The sequence below is a fragment of the Aplysia californica genome, unplaced genomic scaffold (assembly GCF_000002075.1).
Source record: "Aplysia californica isolate F4 #8 unplaced genomic scaffold, AplCal3.0 scaffold00849, whole genome shotgun sequence".
Taxonomy (NCBI): Eukaryota; Metazoa; Mollusca; class Gastropoda; order Aplysiida; family Aplysiidae; genus Aplysia; species Aplysia californica.
This window is the reverse complement of record NW_004798119.1, coordinates 240,636-265,552: the sequence shown is the minus strand read 5'-3', so window position 1 is coordinate 265,552 and position 24,917 is coordinate 240,636. Positions and strand designations below refer to the sequence as shown.

General features: G+C 38.9%; 2 protein-coding genes across 4 annotated transcripts in view; one reads left to right on the top strand and one right to left on the bottom strand.

Annotated features, from left to right (window-relative positions):
* Positions 1–4,028: 4,028 nt before the first annotated feature.
* On the bottom strand, positions 4,029–11,019 carry LOC101861545 (protein kish-B). Its single transcript, XM_005110074.3, has 3 exons — positions 10,861–11,019; positions 8,832–8,963; positions 4,029–5,396 (listed from the first exon to the last, which is right to left on the bottom strand). The coding sequence occupies exons 1-3, from the start codon at positions 10,868–10,870 to the stop codon at positions 5,314–5,316; spliced, it is 225 nt and encodes a 74-aa protein (XP_005110131.1). The 5' UTR covers positions 10,871–11,019; the 3' UTR covers positions 4,029–5,313.
* LOC101860698 (isoleucine--tRNA ligase, cytoplasmic) overlaps positions 11,020–24,917 on the top strand; it is a 27,385-nt gene continuing 13,487 nt past the window's right edge. Inside the window, exons 1-20 of one of the 3 annotated variants that reach the window (XM_005110069.3) lie at positions 11,020–11,116; positions 12,270–12,472; positions 13,052–13,208; positions 13,701–13,820; positions 14,554–14,688; positions 15,405–15,489; positions 15,946–16,074; positions 16,604–16,691; positions 17,135–17,195; positions 17,604–17,702; positions 18,178–18,300; positions 18,660–18,751; positions 19,187–19,285; positions 19,939–20,065; positions 20,273–20,346; positions 20,952–21,146; positions 21,735–21,821; positions 22,848–22,931; positions 23,412–23,556; positions 24,690–24,810. In XM_005110069.3, the coding sequence (XP_005110126.1) occupies positions 12,354–12,472; positions 13,052–13,208; positions 13,701–13,820; positions 14,554–14,688; positions 15,405–15,489; positions 15,946–16,074; positions 16,604–16,691; positions 17,135–17,195; positions 17,604–17,702; positions 18,178–18,300; positions 18,660–18,751; positions 19,187–19,285; positions 19,939–20,065; positions 20,273–20,346; positions 20,952–21,146; positions 21,735–21,821; positions 22,848–22,931; positions 23,412–23,556; positions 24,690–24,810 (2,140 nt within the window). In that variant the 5' untranslated portion in view covers positions 11,020–11,116; positions 12,270–12,353. The other 2 variants (XM_005110072.3, XM_005110070.3) reach the window with 2 other exon arrangements.

The following is a 24,917-nucleotide window of genomic DNA, read 5'->3' as shown; positions in this document are numbered from 1 at the left end:
AGAAACCTGGCTTGGAGACAAAACAACTCAGGTTGATAGAAGGACTAAAGACAGCGTTCTTATCGCAGGAGGGTTGGAAAAGCTTTAGTTTTAGTAGAGGTTTTACGGCGCTCGCAACTGCATAAGGTCATAATATGAGCGCCAAGTTGGAAAAAGCAAAGTCCAGCTACTGAGAAAGATATGAAGAACAGGTACCATATCATGATGTTGCATTTGATCAGACTTGAAGTTTTCACCCAAGTACAATTTTTAGCTGAGTAATACCAAAAAAAGAAGAAACCAATCTTTACCAGTGCATTCATGTCACACAAACTGAAAAAAAAATGAAAAGGATTGTCTCATTAAAGAGAAGAACAAGTCGCAGTTATGGTGAAGAAACAAAAAGCGATAAATCCATTATATAATTATCTATTCAAATTCATTCTGTTCGCTTCAAGCTGTAGCTGAGGAGATACGAATCTCTTGTAAGCTCATAATATTACGCTGATGCACCTTCACACCAAGTAAAGAAAAAACTCTTTTAATTTTAAGCACTTTTAAGATGACAGTAGATAGATATGCGTCGTTGTCACGCTTTGTGTACAACGAGAAAATTGCTGCGTACAAGTACAATGAGGTTGGACCTCCGAATTTTACGTCCATCTACGACAGGACTGAACCAAATGGGTGGAGATTCTTAACCCCCCCCCAAAAAAAAAAAAAAAAAAAAGTATCTGAGTATAATGACAATGGAGCCGAAAAAGAGCCTTGCTCTCTCTCGAAGATTTCTTCGAGGAGTCCACCAGGCCCATTAAGGAAATTAAAATTTAAAAAATCATCATCATCATCACTGCCTTTCCCACCATGATTCAGGATATAGGCACATACAAGTTTCCACTTTCCATATCATGTTTAACTATAGGTGTTTTTTACACCCCCAAAGACACAAGTTAGATCATTTAGTATTTAGGAGGAGGACTTCCTACCCTGCCTACAGTCAGGGCCAAACGGGCTGACAGAGATAGGCCTACATCCCAGCAGAAAGACCGAGATACTCAATAAAAATTTTCTCCCTACTTGGGAATCGAACTCTTGCGACAGAAAAGTACATATTATCCACTCCACCACAGACACCAGTTTTCCACCTTCCCCTATGATCCTGGGCTAGCCCCCTGAAGTTATTCAAATTTATTCCAAGTCTTTCCATTTTTTCTCAGTACGGTACACCAGTCTCTGTGATTCGTCTCCAGGTTCCACGACGCAGTTCGGAGGAGACATGTTTTTATTTAAATTGTATAACAACACAAACACACAGCAAAATCAGGAAAAGAAAGAAAAAAATAATACATGTAATTTTTATTTCATAATCATTGTTTATTGTGATAACATCCCAGGAAAAAAAAAGGAAAAAATGTATCATGTAACATACGATGTGTATAACCCCAAGTTCATCAATACGTACAGTGGAGTCCGCTTAAACTTTAACTAACCAGACACGATTTTTTATTTAAAACAGCGGTAAAGGAAAACAAAATTCCAGATGTTTTTTTTCTTCCCTATTTGAACAGCTTCTCTAAACCTTTTGCCACACCTAAGAAAACTTGACTGACCAGCAGATTACAGCAGATTAAGCAAACTCCACCATACATTGTGTTTATACAATAATAATACATAAAAATGGAACATACTTTTGTAACGTGAAAGTGAAAGGATTTATTTAATGAATGATAGCTCTGCCCACTTGCTTCGTATCATCTGCATGTCTGCATGTTATAAATCAGGATGCCAAATGATTTTGGTGATTTAAAAAAAAAAGAACCTGAAAATGAGCGGAGCATCACATCTCACCTCAAACGAACCTTGTAAAGTTTTTAAATGAGCATCTCTCTTATCTCTCCCTTTCCCTTTGCAAGTGTATTCCAACGGATAAAAAAAACACGAAAATGCCGGAAAACCTGGAGATTTGGCATCCCTGATAAATCTACTTCAGGTTTCCATTCTGAACTTGTTTGACCTACAACGCACCAGGCACACATCTAGGGTCTCAGCTCTCTGTGGGGTCCCATGTGGATTGCCATGCACATATCTAGGGTCTCAGCTCTCTGTGGAGTCCCATGTGGATTGCCATGCAGTCATGATTGTTCTTTGTTCATTGTTTCAGGAAGCAACATCCCTGCACTCCGGACACGCAGTCATGAGCGAAGGACAAATTCAAATTTAACTTTTAAAAAAAATTATGGGAGCCTCAAAAGTAGACTTTTACTACCTGCTACACCTTTTTTAGGCCTTGGGGCTAAATCTAAGCAGTCAATGTCTGAAGAATAAGTTTTACTTTCATTATTATCACCACCCCTCAGACCTGCAGGAGAAACTGTATGGATCTGCAGATCAGCTCCACCAGACTGCTCATTTATTCCTCGAGGCCAGCCTAAATATTTTTTGCTATTTTTCCACTGGACCCCCATCCCTAATCATCCACAAACGACATAAAGTAAAAAGTGATGTAATCCCTATACAGACTAGAACAAGGAAAAAGGGTTAAAGACTTTAATTATGGCTTACAGAGAAGTGAAAAGGTTTTCACAGAGGTAGAGTCAGATTAAGTGGGTGTCTGTGTGTTTGTGAGTGTGCATGTTTGTGTGTGTGCGTGTTTGTGTATGTAGTGTGGGGGTGGAAGTGCAGGCTATGGATCATGTTTTCCAGGACCATCCCTCAAATAAGTAAGTCTACAATAACAGTGCATCCATAATCAAGAGTCCACAAAGGCATAAAGGTCCTGCAATGCATGTAATAATACTAGGCTGAAACATTAGACAGTAAGGATTTGAGCATGTACGGTCTAGCACGCACATAGCAAAAGTGGTGGGAAGCAGAAATCTTTTCGAAATGTACATATTTCAGGTATCATGGTGAAATCAAGCACTCGTCAAAATAAAGAAATCCTAGAAATCTCAATTTTTCAGCCAGTTTGGAAATATTTTTCGAATTTTTGTTTTTTGGTTCAACACCTTGTATGTCCATTTAAAACACCTTTAAGTGAGGATCTTATAGAAAAACGCTGATTAGAGGCACAACAAATTTAAATTTGCAGTTTCCAAGGACTCTTAAGCTATGAAAGTCACCAAACTTTGGCAGCCATTTTCTCACTAATCCTACCTCTTGAAACCAAGTGACCGAACCTCCTTCAAACACAAATATCTCGACTTCTATTCAAGATAAAATTATATTTTAAAAAATAAAAAACAAGGCAAATAAACAACTTTTAAGTTTAAGATGATACCAATAACTCCATATGCCCCAAAATTGACGAGTGCCTGATTCCACTGCGTCGTGACACATATTTCACTGCACATATATTAATTTTAAATACAAAGAAAATATACATGGTAAGAAAAATTCGGAACCTGAAAATCTGTTCCCTATGTGCATGTTAACTTTGTATGTGCTAGACTGTATTTCATACAAGAATACAGGACCGTATTTCACAAAGACCAGCAATACAGTATCGCGAAAGAGTTCAGAAATGAACAGCATCCCATTTGCATAAATATAAATCATTAAATGCAGCTATTACCGATCTATTGGTCAAACCCAGAAGAAATGTAATTTAAAAAAAGAAAATGCTCCGCAGGCAGAAATCGAACTCACATTTTCTGCATGCAACAGCGAAGCGTCTAACCACGACATCAGAGACACCAGTAATGACAGAAGCAATTCCCTCCAAAAAAGACTAGCACTAAAGTAAAACCAAAAGAAGTAGACGGAGCATACCAAACCGGTGCACCCACAAACCACCCACAAGAATAAGGCTCATATAGAAAACTAAACTTTACACAAGCAATATACTCATCAAACACATTTGTCATCATCATCCTCTTTAACACTGTACAAACCATTCATCCAGGAATTTATGGCAGGTGGAAGATGAACTGCAGAGAGGGATCAATGCCCACACTTGAGATGACACAGATATGCAACTTTCAATATGAAAGGAAACAAAGAAGCATTTACACACAAAATTTTTAACCATGATACCAATTTTCTCTTACTTTTCACATTCACTCTGCAAAAAGATCCTGTAACCTAGGTTTATTTCAGATTTTAAAAATTTTTGACTGGGAAAGATTAATAGACAGATGGCGGGGAAAGACCAGGATAATGAGTTGTTTTCTTTAAAGCATCAGAGTAGAGAAATGAATGGTGAACCATGATCATGGGCATCTCTCGTCCCCAAAACATCTATCCTAAACAAGGCCAAGCCACCAGGGTGAGAAGTTGACCTAAATAGGAGTTGATGAAGTGGTGCTGCTCACACCATTGTCCATCATAGTAGCAACAGACAGAACAGCAAATTCACCCTTTTGATAATCAAACTATTTAAGTAGGGACATTAATTTACACACAACTGCTAGAAGAACTTAGAAAAAAAAGACCAAAAAACCAGCACCAGAGCACTCATCCTTTGGCCTAAAAAACCAAACAGAGGCACACACGAAGGTTTGTTTCAGCTGTTGTGAGCATCCACAGTATGAGCTGAATGCTGTCTTTTACTACTGTAATTTTAATTTCAGACTTATATAAGCTTTTTCCACATCTGTCAAGGCCCTTGATAAATCCTTCCTTTTCAGCCTAAATTACAATGATATGGCAAAGCCAGTGTTCTGTAGAATTTCAGTTTATAATTTCATACTAACTCCCTCTTCAACACTGTCACTCAGTGCTTCCAAAGTGACTTTCGTCAAAACTGGAAAAAAGGAGTAGGTACAGGATAGCATAAAGCTTCCCATAAAGCATTAGACTCAAGTAGTCAAATCTTGTAACGACATAGGCAGCCCTTGTTGGAAAGGTTTGGCAGTGGACCTGTCACTTGTGAGTCGTACAAGAAGTCACACAACCGAGAGGGAAGCAGAGCTCAACACGCCCAGCCAGCAATAGAATACATGATAGCCTCATCTGAATAAACATCGAAGACAGTTTCATTATCAGTTCAAAATACCAAACTTAATTACAGATTTTAATACATGTATATTTGAGGAAACATATAATAAGTCAAGGTTTACTAAAAAAAACAAACAACCAAGAATAAATTTGCGGTGAGATGGCCACATTATATCCCTTTTACACAAAATACCAACAATTTAATTCATTCGTTCTCATCATACGACATGCTTCACTGTACAATCCCATCAGAACCGTAGCTTCTAAAAATGTGCTCCCTCAAATCACAACAACGTCAACAGGAAACAGATGAGTATCACCTCCAAAAGTCACACAAACTTCTCTGGCATGCTTAAGTCTATGTACACGCTGAACATCCTCTGCGATGGGCTGACATCATTTCAATATCATGACATAAAATGCCATCATGCTACACGTCAAGGCCACTGCTATCGGGAGGCGAGTTCCTATCACAGATGCTGAAAAAGAGAGATGAACAACAGCTAGTGAAATCTTTTTGAAAAGAGAGACTAAAATTATTTGTTTCTCACATCTATATTTTTATATAGAACTTACTCTCAATACATTGGGTTTTACTTCAACACAACTTAAACATGATATGTACATGTATCCCTTTTCATTATTCAACTTCATTAGAATTAGATCAGTCTGCTATATTTGCTTTACTAAAAGGAATCATGAGGGAAAACCTTGCAACATCCCTCAGACACCACCTTCTTTAAATCAGCCACCAGGAACTCGGACAGATATAGTATAGAGGTTGTACTGAGTTTGAGAGTACATTATATCTAAGCATTGTCCAGTTCACTGAATCCATTACGAATGACATGCCAAAAGGAACCGACTGAGAAGGTAAAGTTACACCCAAAAACAATGGGACCTACAAATAACAGAACATGGAATAGAAAAAACCCCTCTACTATTCAGTACCAATCAGTACACAAATAAGTTTCCCATTTCCTCCCCTCTCCTTATTTAAGTTCTGAACTTTGCTCTGGTTTTTTTCCCCTCCTCCTCCTATCACCCATTTCCCTATCCCTCTCCAATCACTTCGACCTGTGTTATGGCAACGTCAAGGACGGCTACAAGTCTCTCCCCCTTCCACCGCTGGGAGACTCAGATCACAACAACATCCTTCTGATCCCAAAGTACCGCCCCCTGCTCAAGACAAAGAAACCAACGACCAGGACGATACCATCATGGACAGACGACACGACCAAGCAGCTACGGGGATGCTTCGACTCTACAGACTGGGACATGTTCAAAGACACCTGCAAGGACCTTGACGAACTTACCGAAACCATTTGTGCTTACATTAAGTTTTGTGAAGAAACTGTTACTTTTTATAAAACCCTTACGTACTATCCAAATAATAAGCCATGGGTAACGAAAGAACTGAAAGATCTTATAAAAGAAAAACGGAAAGCCTTTAGAAGTAATAACATTAAAGAAATGTACTTGATATCTAAAAAAATTAAAAGAAAGATTGCTCATTGTAAACAAGCGTACAAAACTAGAATTGAGAGCGAATTTCAGACAAATAATATGAGAAATATGTGGTCATCTTTGAAAAAAATAACGGGTTATACTGCAGCGAGAGAGAGTGTGCAAGTAAAAAATGAAAGAGACTATGTAAATGAGCTAAACAACTTTTATTGTCGTTTCGACTGTTTTGATTTTGAGAATGAGCAGCGTGATCTTAAACAGAGCCTGAGAGACGAGTTGAGCAGGGAGGAGTGTGTTGAGCTCAGTGAGCGGAGTGTTAAAAAGAAATTTCAAAGTGTAAACATAAACAAAGCCTGTGGTCCAGACGGAGTAAAAGGGAGAGTGTTAAGAACTTGTTGTGAGCAACTGGCCCCGATATTTACCTTCATTTTTAACCTGACCCTACACAAAAACTACATTCCTACAATATGGAAAACATCGGAGGTAATACCAATACCAAAAAAGCCTAAAATATATGAATTAAATGACTTAAGACCAGTCGCTCTTACATCCATTGCTTTCAAGTGCCTTGAAAAATTGATCCTCTCTAATATTCTAGGCCGTGTTCATGGAAATCTAGATCCATTCCAGTTTGCATACAAACAAGAGAGGAACGTAGAAGATGCTGTACTTGTTTTTTGTGACTCTATACTGAAACACCTTGAAACATCTAAAACGTATACGAGGGTACTTTTTGTAGATTTTTCCTCAGCATTTAATACAATTCAACCGCATATTGTCATTGAAAAACTTCTGAGTCTGAGAGTTAGTCATCATATCGCAGCATGGGTCCTGGAATTTTTGACAGGTAGACCACAATATGTGAAGCTAAACAACACAAAATCTGACACAATTCTTTGTAACACCGGCGGTCCTCAGGGGTGTGTTTTGTCACCAGTTTTGTATACTATATATACCAACGATCATAGAAGTATTTATAAAACAACACGCTTAATTAAGTTTGCAGATGACTCCGCTATTATTGGATTAATAAACCATGATGAACAAGAGTATTTCGAAGAAATATGTAGGTTTTTTAAATGGTGCAACTCAAATTTTCTAAAAGTGAACCTCTCAAAAACAAAGGAAATGATTTTTGATTTTAGAAGAGAAAAACCAACAATCCCACCACTCGTAATTGAACAAGAAACTATTGAAATCACGGATTCATACAAATATCTTGGCCTTACAATAGACAACAAATTTACATGGCAAAACCACGTAAACAATATCGTTAAAAAAGTAAATCAGAGGCTGTACTTTCTGAGGAAACTAAAGTCTTTCAATCTGAATCCATCCATCCTTCAGATTTTCTACACCACCACAATAGAAACTTTGATCAATTTTGGAATCACTTGCTATGGTAGCAATCTGGGAAGGCAGCACATTATAAAACTAAATAAGTTGATAAAAAAGGCATCAAGAACAATTGATAGAGACCTAAGTAACTTTGAATATCTGCACAAGACAAACGTTCTAAAAAAGGCGGAAATAATGCTTAGTGACCATAGCCACCCACTGACATCGGAATTTCAACCATCGACCCGCAGTAAACGATACATTTCCAAAAAAGCAAGAACAGACAGATATAGAAATTCATTCGTACCAACTGCAGTGAGGTTACTGAACACACAGTGCTACAAATGAAACAGAGAGAGAGATTGAGAGAGAGAGAGAGAGAGAGAGAGAGAGAGAGAGAGAGAGAGAGAGAGAGACAGAGAGAGAGAGAGAGAGAGAGAGAGAGAGAGAGAGAGAGAGAATGAATGTGTTACGGAGCGGGTTGTCCCAGCCCGTGAGACATGTATTTACTTGGCAAAATGTCCTGTCTTGTTGTGCGTTTGCGTGAGTGCACCTTTAAGTCTAACCTTTGTAACGTCTACTGCCATTGTTAACGACCAAGACAAATTTCTCCCTACGAGATGAATAAAGATTGTCATTGTCATTGTTGTCATTGTCATTGTCATTGTCATTGTCATATGTAATGTAATGTAATAATTTTTTTTTTTTTTGTACAATGGTGCCACTGAGGGGTCTGATTTCTTTTCAATGTCTGATACTTTCATCTTTAATCTTACTATCTATGTATCCAGTACCAAATGTGCGGTGGCTCTGAAGAAAAGAAACACATCAGAAGGTGCAGATAGTTATTTTCAAGTATCATTAAAAATGAGCAATGCACTTCATTTATGATTTTTGAAATAAATCAGTTCACAAAAATGGAAAGAAAAACCATCTGTAAGTCTTAATTTAAAAGGATTTTGTTTTTACATGATTTTTAAATATTTTTTCTATATAACAAACCAATATGAGGACTCACAGTTTTGCTGAAATTTAAGAGTTTCTTTCAGCAAACAGAACTTGTTTCCATGCACATCAACTGATAGAGATAGAATAGAACAGTGTCTTACCTTTGTAAAAAACTCCCAGGAATCCTTTCCTCTCTGACAGGAACCATTGTCGGAGCCGCGGCACCCTCCGCATGTAGGCGCACGTACAGACGACCAGCAGACTCACTATGAGAATGCCCTCAAAAGAATACGCTGAAATAAGACAAGAGTAAGGCTGTTATACAAACCTAGGTTGACTGACTTTTCTTTCAGAGAATTAAAAAAACAAACAACAAAATTACATGTAATTATTATACTTACATAATATTTTGTTATTTTCCCTAGAACTGCAAAAAAAACCCAAAACCATAATCTCCTCCTGAAAACAATTTCATGAAAGTTTGGGCAAAGGGAAATAAGCCATTTTATTGTTGTTCTTCATTTAATCACAGCAGAATCATTTCCCCTGACATTCTAAAGGTAGTCTGTGCAATGTAACCTGTATTAAAAAACCCTGTAACATACTGCCAGCCTTACAATACCGGTAACTTCATGCTCGTCCCAAGGTTGGCCGTTCAAAGATGACTACTTTTCTTTTCTTCTCTTTCTATCAAGATTTTTTATAGCAAATCTCTATCATAACTCATAAACATCTCTTGGCCGTCTAAAATAATATCCTATCTCCAGTATAAAAAAAAAGGGTCACTACCAACGCTACTGAGCGAGATGTGGGACCGGCCGCCGGCCGGACCATTCGTTGTTTACACACTTAACGATGGCAGGCCCCTCACTCTCCCCCTGCACACAATAAATAATGGTTTTAAAAGGAACAGAGAGCGTGTGTACAAACTTAACGAGACCAGACACAAGCACATGACATGACAATAAATGCTCTTGCCCGACGGTAGAAAAGGGTTGTAAATTATTCAGACCAAATGGGCGAGGGCATTAAATCGTGTTGACTAGTTTAATAATCAAACAATCCAAGCTCTTTTCTTCATTTCAATTTTTTTTAAATTCTTTCATTTTCTTTTTTTCTTGCCTCTTCTTTTCCCTTCTTCTTGAATATTTGGAGTTTGGGGCCAAAAAAGAGACAGAGAGCCAAATGAAATTTTCCCGGCCAGACACGATCTGATATCCCTAGGATCATTTCCGGTAAAACGAGGGGGTGAGAATAGCGAGACATGGGCTATTCTCACAATCACAAGGGGTGTGAATAACCACTTCCTTTTAAAACTTAAGGCTGGCTCTATTTCTCCGAACGTTCGGGAAAATAAACTTGAACTCTATTTCTACAAACGATTTAATTTCTGTTCTCGAGACTTTTTAAAATTGGAATGGCCCTAGCGTGTGCGCGCATGTGTGTGTGCGTGAGTAAGTGAGTGTGTGTGTGTGTGTGTGTGAGGTGTTTGCGGGGGGAGGGGGGGCGTGGAGGGATTTTTTTTGTTTACATGATATGAAGGATTTTAGTTTTTGTTTTAGGGGTGACTAAATGCAAAATAGTTTACTGCCAAAGTCGAACAGTCTTGTTTTCTCGCAGTACCTTTAGAAGGCATCAAATGAAGTATAGTCTGGGAACATTGCCCCAACCACCTGAATATTCAGACTTTAAAAAATCTCTAGTCTAGATTTAGCTCTAGAAATTGAATTTGATGCAAAAATGCTTCCTCCCAGTCCTCGCAGAATGAAAGATGACGCCGAAATCTCTCAAATAACCAAAATATCTCGAGAACGGAAACCTTTCGGAGAAATAGAGTTCAAGTTTTTTCCCCCGAATGTTCGGAGCAATAGTCACTTCGTAAAATTAATTGGATTTATTTGGTGAAAGCTCCTGTGTTTAGTTTGCTTTGGTATAGGAACGTATGGATCAAGGATGGGAATCAGCTCTGCACTACTAAGAACGGTACAGAACTTCGTCCAGGTTAAAATTTGATCAGTGCAGCAGTGGTGTCAGCGACTCGGGCTGTGCTGTGGGTGGTGAGCGTCGCGGAGGCTTTGCCTACCACTGACATAGAGTCTACCACCTATAGACTAGTGAAGGCTTTATTACTACAATTAAAAGTATTTATCAACAAAATCTTATTCATAAATATCATTTCATTTAACAAACCATTCGTCATGGTTCTGTTCTGTTGTCTTTTCAGTCAGCTCTAACCACGACGTTTGCCAGCAGGCCAGGTAAACAAACTTGTTGTAACAGGAAGTGACATTTCGTGTCAATGTGTTCAGGCCAGTTCTTGCCCTTTTTCAATCCGGAAGTGTGTTCCATGCGGCTTGTTGTCACTTTGTGCTTGCCTAGCAGTCGCACTCGGCCAGACCGATCACAACATTTTTTGTTGTGGCAGTGGATATGATGCAATAGCTTCGTAAGTTCAATAAAACTATTTTGGACGGCTATACCGTCTACTGTCTGTTATTCAGGGAAATACTGCTCCCGGTCAGTTTGACTTCAGTGACACAGGATTTCGTCATATCATTGTTACAGTCATAGTAATTGTTGCTGAGACCAACCCACCTTCTTCACCCCTCCCCCCTCTCAGATCTCTCTAGACTGGAACTGATAATGATAATGTCATTTCCAGTTTTCTTAGAAAGTTTCTTCAGACGAACTTGTTGTCCAGCCTAGCTATTGCATGTTATTGCATTAGATCTATAGCAGTTGTTGTCCTTGACAGGACAGCTGTTAGTTGATAATTTTGTTTTCTATGTCATGTGATTGCTTTATTTAGCTAGATCTCTAGATTCTAACTATAATTTTTAGTTTTTGTGATCATGAGTTAATGAGTTCATGGCTGATTAAGACATAAAAGCACAGCTGTTGTCACAGTTGTGATTGATTTGGTTTTAGTTTGTCAGTTCATCAAGGTAGGTAGTAGTAGTGTTGGGTGGCTGTTTCGAACTAAAGGTAAATTTTTCCTTTCACTCCGGAATGCAGGTGCTCTGCATTTGGGACCAAGCAAACCACCATACTTGTCATAGTATGACATATATCTAGTCTATTTTTGGCTGCCTAACACACGTATGGCCACTAAAGCCACCGCAAATCAATTGTTTTCAAGAAAATTTCAAACCTTTTATACTTCTAAAGACTTAAAGCTATTGCAAAACATAAAATTTTGGAAAAATTTCACACACATTGGCATGTCCCCCTGAACACTCCCCGTATTTTTTTCAACACTCTTAATATAACTACGCAACCTCAGTGAGACCAAAATTTAAGTGTAATATAATCTAAAGGTCTCTATATAACTTGAATGTAAAATGAAATGTATGCAAAAAAAAAAAAGATTTTCTACATAATTTGATATTAATTACTGTCCGTCTTGTCTTGCTTCTTCCTTCACTATATATAGTATATTTACCGTTAACCGCGATGTGCTTCTCTTTACTCAAACTAACATTAACTTTGACAACTCTTTCCATCAAAGTGATGGTAAAATTGTTATTTGGAAGTATAGGAAAACCTTACATGGTCCAACTGTACACAAATAAAATGTGCTTTTATTCTTTTGCCAACAGGTGCCCATGCGTACGGTGATTACCAAGGAAAAGTCTAGATTTTCAGAGTTCTCACACAGGAAGTGCTTGTTATAAACCCGCACCATGGCCCAGGGGGCAACAGATGCGATAAACTTTGTTAAGGAAGAGGAAGCAGTCTTGAAGCTGTGGAAAGAAATCGATGCTTTCCAGACTTCTTTGAAGCTCTCTAAAGGCAAACCAAAGTAAGTAAGATGTCCTGAACTTTGCTTACACCACTTTCTGGTTAAAGAAAGGTTCTTGTTTGAAATTAAATTCCAGTTTTAAAACAGATTTTTAAAAGTGCTGTTTAAGAATCAGTTTGCCATCTTCATGTTTTGAACAGGAAATTTCTTGTGTGACAGAAAGAGAATTGGGGAGGAAATTTTTTTTGTCATCTCTTGTTTATATCGTATAATAAGTAAAATTATTTCCCAACACAAAAAAAAAATATTTTAAAATTCTCCCAGTGTGTAATTTACCATAAGAATACTCTTTATAAATGTAAGGTGTGTTAACAAAATGAAATGAGTTTAAATTTAAACTTCTCAGATTTTAACCCTATTTGTCAAATTTATTGGTTAGGTTTGTACAATTCATTAGTAGTATAAATAATTTGAATTTTTATTAATTTCATGTCACGCTTGTGTTGATTTTCGGCTTATAATGCTAATAATGTTTCCATTTATTGATTGCGAGAAGTTACTCATATTATAGTGTCAGTACTTCTCACATATTCTTTCTTTTGATGATAATGACCCGATTGCCTGTTTGTGCTCCAACAGATACTCCTTCTACGACGGCCCCCCTTTTGCCACGGGCCTCCCTCACTATGGCCACATTCTGGCCGGCACCCTGAAGGACGTGGTCACGAGGTGGGCCCACCAGAGCGGCTTCCACGTGGAGCGGAGGTTTGGCTGGGATTGCCACGGTTTGCCCGTGGTGAGTGGCTGTCCTTGCTGGTTGCTGACTTGTTTCCGATGGCTTCGATATATATTGTTTCTGTATTGTCGTTCAGATGTTCTGTCTTGTTGTTCTTTTCTGGGTTTTTTTTGGCTGTGACGCTGACAGTTTTTATGTTTCATTTTTCCATATATATATGCTGTGGTCTTGTAATCTGCTATTATTGAGAGCTTATTAAATGTACCCCCTCCCCCCATTCCTCTCCTCTCCCCCCCCCCTCCCTTTTCGCTCTCTCTCTCTCTCACTTTCTCTCTCTCCCTCTGTCTCCCTCTCTCCCTCACCCTCTCTCTCTCTCCTTCTCTTTATCCCTCTCCCTCTCCTGCAATGTTTCTTTGTTTCTTTATCCAGTGTATATTTAATAAAAGTATTGCCTTCTCCAATTATCAGAATATATTCAATTCTAGTCATTTATAGACTTTTTGATTGTGACGTGAGGAATTTAACATTAATCGAATGCTCTCTCTTCATCAGGAATATGAGATTGACAAAACCCTGGGCATCAAGGGCCCCGAGGATGTTGCAAAGATGGGGATCAAAGCCTACAACGATGAATGTCGCAAGATTGTTCAGCGCTACAGCCAGGACTGGAAAGTAAGGAAAATTTTCACACTTTTCTCTGGGTGAGGCAGTTGTTTCCTTCCTCAAATTTTTTTGTTAATTTTTTCTGAATCCTCTCAATGGAATGATACCTAGTTGTTTTTGTTTTTTGTATCAATCTTGTTGCCACTTCGGTTTTTTTCACCTCTTCTCCCGCTATGTTATGATGTGTAAGTATGCCTTGTTTTTTGGTTTTTGAAAAAAACATTTTTTAATTTTAGAATTCAAATGTTGTATGCAGGTGTTTTTTTGCCCTAATTGACTAAATTTTTGTCGTAAAATAGAAGATGGTCTTCTACCCCGCCTGTCAGGGCCTATGCGGGCTGAGCGGGATACAACTTCCCAGAAGAAAGACAAAGGCACTTGATAAAAATTTTCCCCAGACGTGAATCGAACTTTGATCTGCTTCCTAATTGGCAAAGCACCTGAACTGCTTCACCAAAACACTTTTTTGTTTGTTTCTCATTGTCACAGCCATATCAATTGTGTAAGTCTTTTTTTTTGTTTTACGTCTCAGGATGTGGGTGTTAGGCGGGCACTTTGGTGTGATTTGCTCCTTCTTTCCTATCGCCCTTTTTCTCTCCTTCTATTTTGTGTGTTTGTTACTCTCTCGTAACACCTCTAGTCTTTGGCACTTATATGGCCTTATTTCATTGCAAGTGCCGTAAAACTCTTTCTTATAGAAACAAATCATCTCAGTGTGTACATGATTGTTGTCTGTTCCCAGGACATAATGAGCAGGCTAGCCAGGTGGATCGACTTTGACAACGACTACCGGACGATGTACCCGTCCTTCATGGAGACCATTTGGTGGGTGTTCAAGCAGCTCTATAACAAGGGACTGGTCTACAAAGGCTATAAGGTGGGTGTGTATGTTATCTGAGACATTTATCATCATTGTCGTTGTCTATTGTCATCATCATCAATATCATTAGCAGCAGCAGCACTACCATCATCATCATCATCATCATCATCATCATCATCATCATCATCATCATCATCGTTATCAGTTTTCCTCACCCAGTGATGGTGTTTAGGCAACCAACAAGAGTTCTCCTTTTTACTTCTGTCGTGGGCTAGTCTCCCCCTCTGTCCTGCTGTCGGAGGGTTGGACCAATATTTCCTTTTTAGTTCCTTGCACATTGGGAAGGCTTGTTGTAAATGCTTTCTGGTTCGACCGAGTCTGGGAAAAAATTTTTGCGAGTGGTTGGAGGGCGCCACAGGGAGGTCTTACTTCTATTCTTTCCCTCTGTTGTTTGTTTCTGTCTATCTGTCTTGCTTCTTCCCGGCACTCTATGACTGTGGGTGGTTTGCAGGTGCTGTGGTGTGGTTTGCTTCTTCTTTCCTATCAAACCTCTCTATTGTCTTTATAAATCTCTCCTCCTTCTTTTATGTGTTTGTTACTCTCTTGTAACATCTCTAATCTTCGGCACTTATATGACCTTATTGTGTTGCAAGGGCCGTAAAACTCTTACTAAAACTAAAAGAACTCTAAGACTGTTATTGTGTTGATGTGCTTCTTTCTACTTAAAAGTCAAACTCAAAAGTCCGTTTTTTTTTGTGTGTGTGTGTTTGCAGGTGATGCCTTTCTCGACGGCTTGCAACACTCCTCTGTCGAATTTTGAGTCTGGGCAGAACTACAAGGAGGTGGTGGATCCTGCAGGTATGTGTTGTTTCTGCTCAGATGAGAAATCTTTCATGTGTACGAGTCACAGCATCACTTTTCGCACGACTTTGTGACTTTTAGTGGACGTTTTTCATCATCCTTCTGTGAGAGCCAATCATGGTGTAATGTGGCTGACTTCAAGAGCGAATATAAAAATTGGAGAGGCTTTCGAGTTGGTTCTTTTTAAGTGTTTTAGGCGGTTTTTTATATCCTGAATGTTTTGAATTATAATTACTATGAATAAGTACCTTGCTACACCTCAAAGTTTTTGTTGCATAATCTTTCCTATCAAATACCTGTCATCTTTAAATCCCCTCCTTTTTTTCTTATATTACTGTCCAGTATACCTCTAATCTTCAGCTCTTATACAACCTAATTGTGTTGCAAGTGCTGTAAAACTTTAAGTAGAACTAAAAAAAACCCTGAGATAATAATTGTTCTTTCTCCTGTCAGTGATCGTGTCGTTCCCCCTGGAGGAAGACCCCAAAGTGTCCATCATCGCCTGGACGACCACTCCCTGGACACTGCCCAGTAACCTGGCCCTCTGTGTCCACCCGGACCTCAGCTATGTCAAAGTCAAAGGTCAGCACAGGATAGTTACGTCTTTTGTTTGTTTGTTTGTTTGTTTGTTTGTTTGTTTGAGTAAAAGGAAAGACGTCGACACAATTAATGATAATTGCATTTATAAAGCTCATATCCACATCTACTGGCTAAGATAGCGCCTGGACATGGATGGCTGGTGCCTCTATAAATAAATTATTGATGATCCACTTCTACAGCATGTTCTATACTCTATAAAACAATAGTGGAGACTTCTAAAACTGAACACATTTAATCCAAAAACATAAGGTAAACCAATAGAAAATAAAATATCAGATATATTTGGGTAGAAATACTATGTGCAATTGACCATATATATGCCTTTGGGCTTTTCTAATATTTCGTCAAGTTATGTTGATGATTTGTCCAATTATCTAGATTAAAGAAGGACTAAGTACATGCAAAGGACCATAAATATGATGACTTTGTTAGTTTTCTAATAGTTTCACAAGTAAAGTTGACACGTTTGTCCTTATTTTACTAGATTTGTTGTGTTTTTTGATTTTTTCAGACAAATCGACAAAGAAGGTTTACATCATGATGGAGGCGCGGCTCCCTGCCCTGTTCAAGACAGAAGAGGAATACATGGTCATGGAAAAGTAAGTTGACTTCTGTAGTAACTGTTGGTGGTTGGTTGGGATTCTGGTGTGGTTGGCTCCTTCTTTCCTATCAAATATCTATCATCTTTATCTCTCCTCCTTTTCTTTGCATGTTACTCTTTTAAACGCCTCTAATCTTCAACGAATATATTAATTATTTCTGTTGAAAGTGATGTAAAATTTACTGAAATAAACCCAGGTTTTGTTCACTAAGTTTGTTTACTGGTACATTTTCAACACTGTGGATTTGGTGGTTGGTGGGGATTCTGATGTGGTTGGCTCCTTCTTTCCTGTCAAATATCTTTCGTCTTTGTCTCTCCTCCTTCTTTTCTCTGTATGTTACTCTTTAAAACACCTCTAATGTTCAACGCATATATGGCTTTTTTTTGTTGCAAGTGCTGTAAAACTCTTACTAAACTAAACAAACAATCCTTTTCTCTCAGATTCCCAGGGAAGACTTTGGGAGGCAAGAAGTACACCCCACTTTTTGAGTACTTTAAAGAGGTAAGTTTTGAGTTTTGTCCTTATGAAAGCTTTGTGAATTTTTTTTTTTTTTTGTTTTTTGTTTTGAGATGTGCAGTTGTGAGTTTCCATCGTCAGAGTGTATTAGAAACTAATTAATTCAGTGGAGTCCACTTAAACCAAAGATGGTTAATACGAAAACTGTGGCAAACAGAAAGAAAAAAGAATCTTTGATTTCTTTCATTATTATTTGAGCAATATCGCTGAACTGAAAACATGGCTAAACTGAAGAGAACCTGGCATCCCACAGAGTTCAGTTTAAGTGTACACCCCTGCATTTGCTTTTGTATCTCTATTTACCAATGGTTGAGAAGTTTTCCCGTCATTAAATTCTGAGGTCCTGCCCTTGAAATAGCTTTATAATGTTAACCAATGACATTTGCCTTCCAGTTCCGAGAGCTGACCGGGGCTTTCCGCGTGGTGCTGGACACGTACGTCACCACAGACGCTGGTACGGGAATTGTCCACCAGGCTCCCTACTTTGGTGAGGTGAGTGATGATGCTGTATGTTCTGTCTCGGGGAGACATATTTTTGGAGCTGTGTGTCTTTCTCTTGTATACATTTCAAGATGGATATTTTGTTTGTACTCTCAGCTCCCCACGGGCTGCATTTATTATTCGTTACTGGTCGACTTATGGATCATAGTTTGCCCATGCCTATTATAAATTCTGTCGATAGGCGCTAAAAAATTTGTTCGCCTGGTCTGCAAGGAATTTGCTTTGGGCTTAAAACCAGCAGATATTTACTAATTTGGGAGCCCTGAATAATTGGAAAATGATACTCATTTTTTATGTTTAGATCTATTTTTTTTTATATAGCTTTAGGTCGATTTTTCTTAATTCATGTAATTTTTTTTTTAAAGGGCAGGTGGGATCAGTGATTTAAGGGTGTATATAAATTTTAGTAGTACGATGTAGTTATTATGTTCGATGCAGTTATCGTGAAAACTGTGTGTCATTGTAGGACGATCAACGGGTTTGCCTGGCGAATGGAATCATCTCGAAGGACATGAAGATTGTGTGCCCGGTCGACCCCAGTGGCCGGTTCACCGAGGAGGTCACAGATTTCAAGGGAATGTACGTCAAGGTAACGCAATATTTTCTTTTTTAGTCCGGAGTTTCTTGGTTGATTTTTATTCCATTTTGTGACAATTTTAGGTTCAGTAATAGAATGAATTAATAATGATAGTAAGATTATAATAATTGATTTTATTGATATAGTGCTCTATTTCATACATGTATAAGCTCTGAGCACTTTACGTCGATGAATGATTGCTGCCGTTCTTAAGTGACACTGTTCAAGACATCCACCTTTCTAAAGCAACCACTTTTTTAATTGACCATAGGTCACTCTCTTGGATAATTTTGACGAATATTTTGTTTCACGTACACTGATTCAGAGGTTCTTGTAAACAAATATTTTAACTGTCCTTTCTCTTCACGCAGGATGCAGACAAGGAGATTGTGAAAAATCTCAAGGGCAGAGGACGATTGGTTCAGCAGAGCACAATCAAACATAGTTACCCTTTCTGCTGGAGGTAAGGAAGTCATTTCTATGTTTATAGAGAGAGAACGTTTTCATCTTTTTTGTTTGTTTAACATTACACTTAGTTGTACATCTTTGTGGACCATTTTGTTTTGATTTTGGGGTTTTTTTGTTGTTTTTTTTGGTGTGTGTGGGGGGGGGGGGGGGGGGTATATCTGACTGTCATTCTATGTTTGAAAAGAATGTAAGAGGGTGATTTGCTATATTTTTGTGTGGCATCGTAGTGAAATCAGGCACTTGTCAAAACAAACAAACACAATTTGGATCCTACTTCTTTGCTTTCCAACTACTGTTTTTGTCTGCCTTTTTCCTCTTATCCAGCACTAAGTGACGGCAGTTGTGTAGTGTCAATATTCTTCTCTTCACAAACAAACAAACAAATACAATTGACTGTTGTGTGTCTACATATTCTCCCTCCCACCCACAGGTCTGAGACCCCCCTCATCTACAAGGCGGTGCCGAGCTGGTTCGTGCGTGTGGAGCACGCTGTGGACAAACTGCTGGCCTCCAACAGCCAGACTTACTGGTGAGACAGTTTCTCAGTACGATGTTTTTGAATTGCTGTTGTCAACAACAAAAACAACCCAAGATTAAGTACAGTTGAAATTGTCAAAGACAGGAGATAGGTGGTTGTCTTAGACAGGTGGATGTCTTGGACAATGTCCTCATGATATAGAAAAAATATAAGGGAGAAAGTGGGAAGTGGCTTCTTGTTCAGGTGACTGTTTTAGATTTGGGAGACGTTAGAGCAGGTTTGACTGTACCTGTCAAAGTGCTATCAGTTTAATATCAGTATGTCTTTTATATTCTTATTTGTAGACATCAGTGTCTGTTCTGTGGTGTAATGGTTGTTCTATTAGCTGTCACTCTCTGAGTTTGATTACAGAGTTAGGTAGTTATTTTACCGAGTATCACTTTCTCGGCCCTATTTGGCCCTGACTGACAGGGTTGAAGCAGCCCTCTGTCAAAATAATCTCAATGTTGTTTTTGTGTTTTTTGCATTTGCAGAACTGAAAATTATCCTGTACATTTTTTTGTTTGGTTAGTAAAAGTTCCAGGATTTGTATTTGTGAAAGACAAGAGATCACAAGATTGTTTTGGATTTTTTTTTGGTTTGTTTTGTGTGTGTGTGTGTGGAACTGGAAGTTATCTTATTCATATTTTTTTTTGCGTATTTAGGGTCCCAGAATTTGTGAAGGACAAGAGATTTGGCAACTGGTTGAAGGATGCCAGGGACTGGGCCATCTCCAGGAACCGCTACTGGGGGAACCCCATGCCCTTGTGGGTCAGCGACGATGGAGAAGAGGTACGCAAGATTAGATATGGACTGTAACAGTCACAAATGTGTAAGAAGAGGGGATCCAAGCTTGAAAATATTGTACAATTTTTCTCAGAGTTGTAAAATCCTTCATACAGTGTCATTTGATTAGTAAGTGTTGTTGTTAATCTTGTTATATTGTGAATGTCTGAGGGCATGAAATGATTTGGGCTTTTTTTTCCCATTATTCTACAGGTTGTCTGTGTGGGCTCCATCGAGGAACTGACTGAACTGACAGGGACAAAGGTCGACGACCTCCATCGGGATTTGTACGTTTTTGAAGACTTTATCTTTTTCACTTCATTTCTTTTTAGCTTGAATTTCTAAAACTTAATATGAAAATTGATACAAAGGTCAGATTAGGTCATATGGACTCAGTGTCACATGTTCCATCCAACAAGATCTAGTTTTGGGTTTGACATGAGGCAGTATGTTTTTTAATTGAATTTTCAGCTATTGAAGTTAATTTTCTCAATATTTTAAAGTCATGTGGGGATATGTGGGATCAGCAGCCATATTTATGTTCTTATAAGTGGTGTCTACCATGTCAGGTTTTGCTCCATATTAATCACCGATGTGGGATGGGGGATAGCTAATCCTTTTTTCGCTTGTGGAGAAAAAAGTCCTGATAAATATTTGATAATATATGATCAAGTCATTGGGCTGTTGGCAGGTGCTTTTTTGTGATGTGCTCCTTCTTTCCTATCAAACATCTATTGTCGTTTTCTCTCCCGCTTCTTTTCTATGTCACTCTCTTGTAACTCCTCTAATCTTTGACACTTATATGACCTACTTGTGTTACAAATGCCGTAGATCTCTTTCTACAACAAAAAACCAATGTACTCAATTCAAGTATTTTACTTTCGTGTTCCAGCATCGATGACTTGACCATTCCATCCAAAACTGGGAGAGGTGTTCTGCGACGAGTGCCAGAAGTGTTTGACTGCTGGTTCGAGTCTGGCTCTATGCCCTATGGCAAGGCTCACTTCCCGTTTGAGAACCGGAAAGAGTTTGAGGACAACTTTCCTGCTGACTTTATTGCTGAGGGCATTGACCAAACTAGAGGATGGTTAGTATATTTGATTAATTTGTTTGATTGGACAGGTTAAAGAGATTTTAATGGAACTGAAATGTAATACGAAACAATAAAAAGAAAATGTAGTAGTTTTTACACCTCCATTGACACAACTGAAATGTGAAACTCCTTTGGCTTACATATTATGGCCATTGTTATTTGCAAGACCCCCCCAAAAAAACCCCACAACAACAACAAACAAACAAAAAAACAACAAAAGTCTGGTGAGGTTTGCTTCTTTTATCACTATTTACTGTCTTCCTTTGCTACCCTCCTTCTTTTTTGTATATTAGTTACTCTCTTATAACTCTGATGTTTGGCACTTTTTGGACCAAAAGTGTCGTAAGTGCCATAAAACCTCTATCAAATTGAACCAACAAAAAGGGGCTCGCGTGGTCTTGAGGTGTGGTGTTTGTCTCTCATTTAACTGTCCCCGGGTTTGAAATCTAACAGAGACCTAACATTTTCTTCTCTGAAATGTTCTCCTTTCACCTCCTTTCCTGCTCTCTTAACATGTTCTGTTGTCTACTTGTCAAAAAAAAAGCAACAAAAGTTTGTCACCATGACGTATCTCGTATCCAGGTTCTACACCCTCATCGTGGTGTCCACGCTGCTGTTTGGGAAGCCTCCCTTCAAGAACTTGGTGTGCAACGGCCTCGTGCTGGCTCAGTAAGTTGCTCTTGGCTCCTGGGGAAATTATAGTTACACCCTTATTGTTTTGTTCGTGTCCGATGTAGTTTTGTTTTTAATCTGTTCTCTCCGTTTTTCTCTTTTGATTAAGACAGAGACGTTCGTCCTTCTTGTCGTTTATTTATCTTGTTCTTATGTTTTGAGCTCAAAACGAAAAACAATAATATGACAACAATAGCGTACGTCCGAAGACTGGACACCGCGCAGGTAAGAAAACAGACGTCCGAAGACTGGACACCGCGCAGGTAAGAAAACAGACGTCCGAAGACTGGACACCGCGCAGGTAAGAAAACAGACGTGCGAACGCCCCGGGTCACATACTCTGTTGGTGGTTGGCAGGTTTTCTAGTGTGGTTTGCTTCTTTTTTCCTATCAAATGTCTTTCATCCTTCTCTCTCCTTCTTCTTATGTTTGTATGTAACTCTAGTAACACGTCCAATCTTCAGCACTTGTATGATCTAACTATGTTGCAAGGGCGGTAAAACGTTTAATCATACGAAACTAAATTCTCTTGGGTTCAGTGAAAATCTTAGTTGCACAATTGTTTTGTTAATGTTCAATCTGGTTTTGTTTTTATTTGTCCCCACTGTTTTTCTCTTTCAAGCAAGACAGAGACATCCATCCCTCTATTCATGTCATCTTGAATTTTAAGAATAAAATGTTTTTAACTAAAAGGAACATTGTCTTTCAAAAAGGACCAAGCATCTTTTTCAGACCTGTAAAAGAGATAGTAGAGATATCGTGCATATGAAGGTTAGGAACAACAAGAATTGCTCTAAAGGGAACTCTGAGAAATTAGACCAATCATCTTCAGGAGTCATCTGTCATTGTTTTTCAAGGTTGCTAGTCAAATTGGTTTTATTGTGCCAAAATGGTGTTTTTGCCCCTCCCAGGAGAAAAATCTGGATGGCCCAGACTCAATCCAATTGAATCTGTTTGGTTATGTGCACTTGTCCATAAAGAGTGATATGTCTTGCTCACAATCATTGACTTGTTTCTTCCTCAGAGATGGACAGAAGATGAGCAAGAGAAAGAAGAACTATCCTGATCCTTTGAGTGTGGTGGAAAAGTATGGTGCAGATGCCATAAGGTGAGATATTTCCCCTTCTTTCATTACCGTAAAGTTCGGTCAATTTCAACATTTGTTCTTTATTTTTGTCCAATGTTGCAGCCTGTGTTGTTGTTGTTTTTGTTATTGTTGTTTTGTTATTGTTGATGCTGTTCTTGTTGTTAGTACTCCGGCAGCTACTGGGCTGGGACCCAGGGACTTGGTGCCTTTTTCTAGGAAAATTTTAGGTATACTTTGTCTCAACCTTTGAACTTTCACTCGGGTTGTACCCAATAACTAGATGCCATGTTCTAGTGAAATTCGAGGGACACCTTTTCTCAACCTTTGCTTCCTGGCTGGTACCCAAATATTGGATGCCTTGTGTAAATTAAATTCTATACACACTTTTATCTCAATATTTGACCTCTGACCTTTCATGCCCTATCATATATGACCTACTGCAGTTGCGAGCACCGTAAAACTCTTTCCCAAACTAAACTCAACCCATGACCTTTGACCTAGGTTGTACCTGGTGAACTCGCCGGCTGTGCGTGCGGAGAACCTGCGGTTCAAGGAGCAGGGCGTGAGGGACATCCTGAAGGACGTGTTCCTGCCCTGGTACAATGCCTACAGGTTTCTGGCTCAGTACGTCGACATCTTTGAGCAGGTGAGGGGGAGGGGGAACTACTTCACACCCTTAGAATGACAGGGTTCTAACTACACGTTTTGCGAGAACTAAGTTACACATTACTGACACAGATGCAGGCTGTGTCAAAAGCTCACGACAATCGGACCTGTAATTTTTTTTACAGTTTGATGCTTAACAAATAAAGTGTAAAAACATTTTAGCTATAAGAGTGCGAGTATTTGAATCCCATCTTCTCTAAACTGCATCATGGAGTTAGAGCCCTGTCATTCTAAGAATGTGAACTGCCTGATAAAATGACCAAACATTGAAGTTTTACCGCCAATTCTGAATTTCTGCTTTTCACAGACGAAATACAAGTCTTATCAATTTTAGGAAATGTGTAAAAGTAGACGTATTGGCAGTTATAGAAGTAGGATCAGGGATGAGGCTATCACCCAGGGCCTGGATGTGTCAAGGTTAGAGGAAATGGCTGGAGAGAGACAAACGTGGCATCGTCTGCTCTTTTCTTTGTGTTCCTGATGGTACCGGGAGAAAGTAAATAAGTTAAGAAATGTGTTTGGAATATGAAATCTTATCACATAGACTACTCCAAAATGAGTCCCACTTCATGTAATTTTGTTTGTTGTTTTGTAATATGATGTTAAACGTCGGGTGTCCCTGACTGGGTTTTGAAAAGAGTTGGCAAGCCTGTTATTTTGTCGATCAACTTCTCTTTGCTTTAACTTAACAACCTCAAACCTCCTGGGGGAGTGCCACTGACTGTAGTGTCTTTAGGCCATTCCCAAAGGGGGGACATTTCTCGTTCATGCATAGTAGAATTGTAAATGGGCTGATTCATCATGTCACTCTCATAACTGTGCCTGATCTACAACAGGGAACTGCTGCTTTTTCTTTCCTAATCCTTACTATTTTCATTTTCCTCTACTTCTTTTGTATCTTTGTCACTCTTGTGACCTGCTATTTCCAGGGTGCCTTGATAGTCGAAGCTGACTTTGTGCTGTTGAAGTTGGAGAGGTGAGCAGAGTAAGTCTGATTCCCTGTAAAGACTTCTCTGTTGACACCCACCCCTTGGCGCTCATATGACCTTATGCAGTTGCGAGGCCCGTAAAACCCTCTACTAAACTTTAAAAAAACTGCATTTCACTTGTCAGGAAACTGGGGAGAAGATCTTGGTGAACGAGAAGTCGCTGGTGGTGTCGGATAACTACATGGACCGGTGGATCATCTCCTTCATCCAGTCTCTCATCAAGTTTGTGGAGAAAGAGATGGCAGGTTGGTCTTGTTGCTGTATGTGTGTGTGTGTATGTGTGCGCGCACATGTGTGTGTGTGCGTTCGCATGTGTTTGTGTGTGTGTGTGTGCGCGCATGTGTGTGTGTGT

Coding starts and splice junctions, on each gene's coding strand:
- LOC101861545 (XM_005110074.3), bottom strand. Junction 5,397..8,831: donor CCTGGGAGTTTTTTACAAAG/GTAAGACACTGT, acceptor TCTCTTTTTCAG/CATCTGTGATAGGAACTCGC.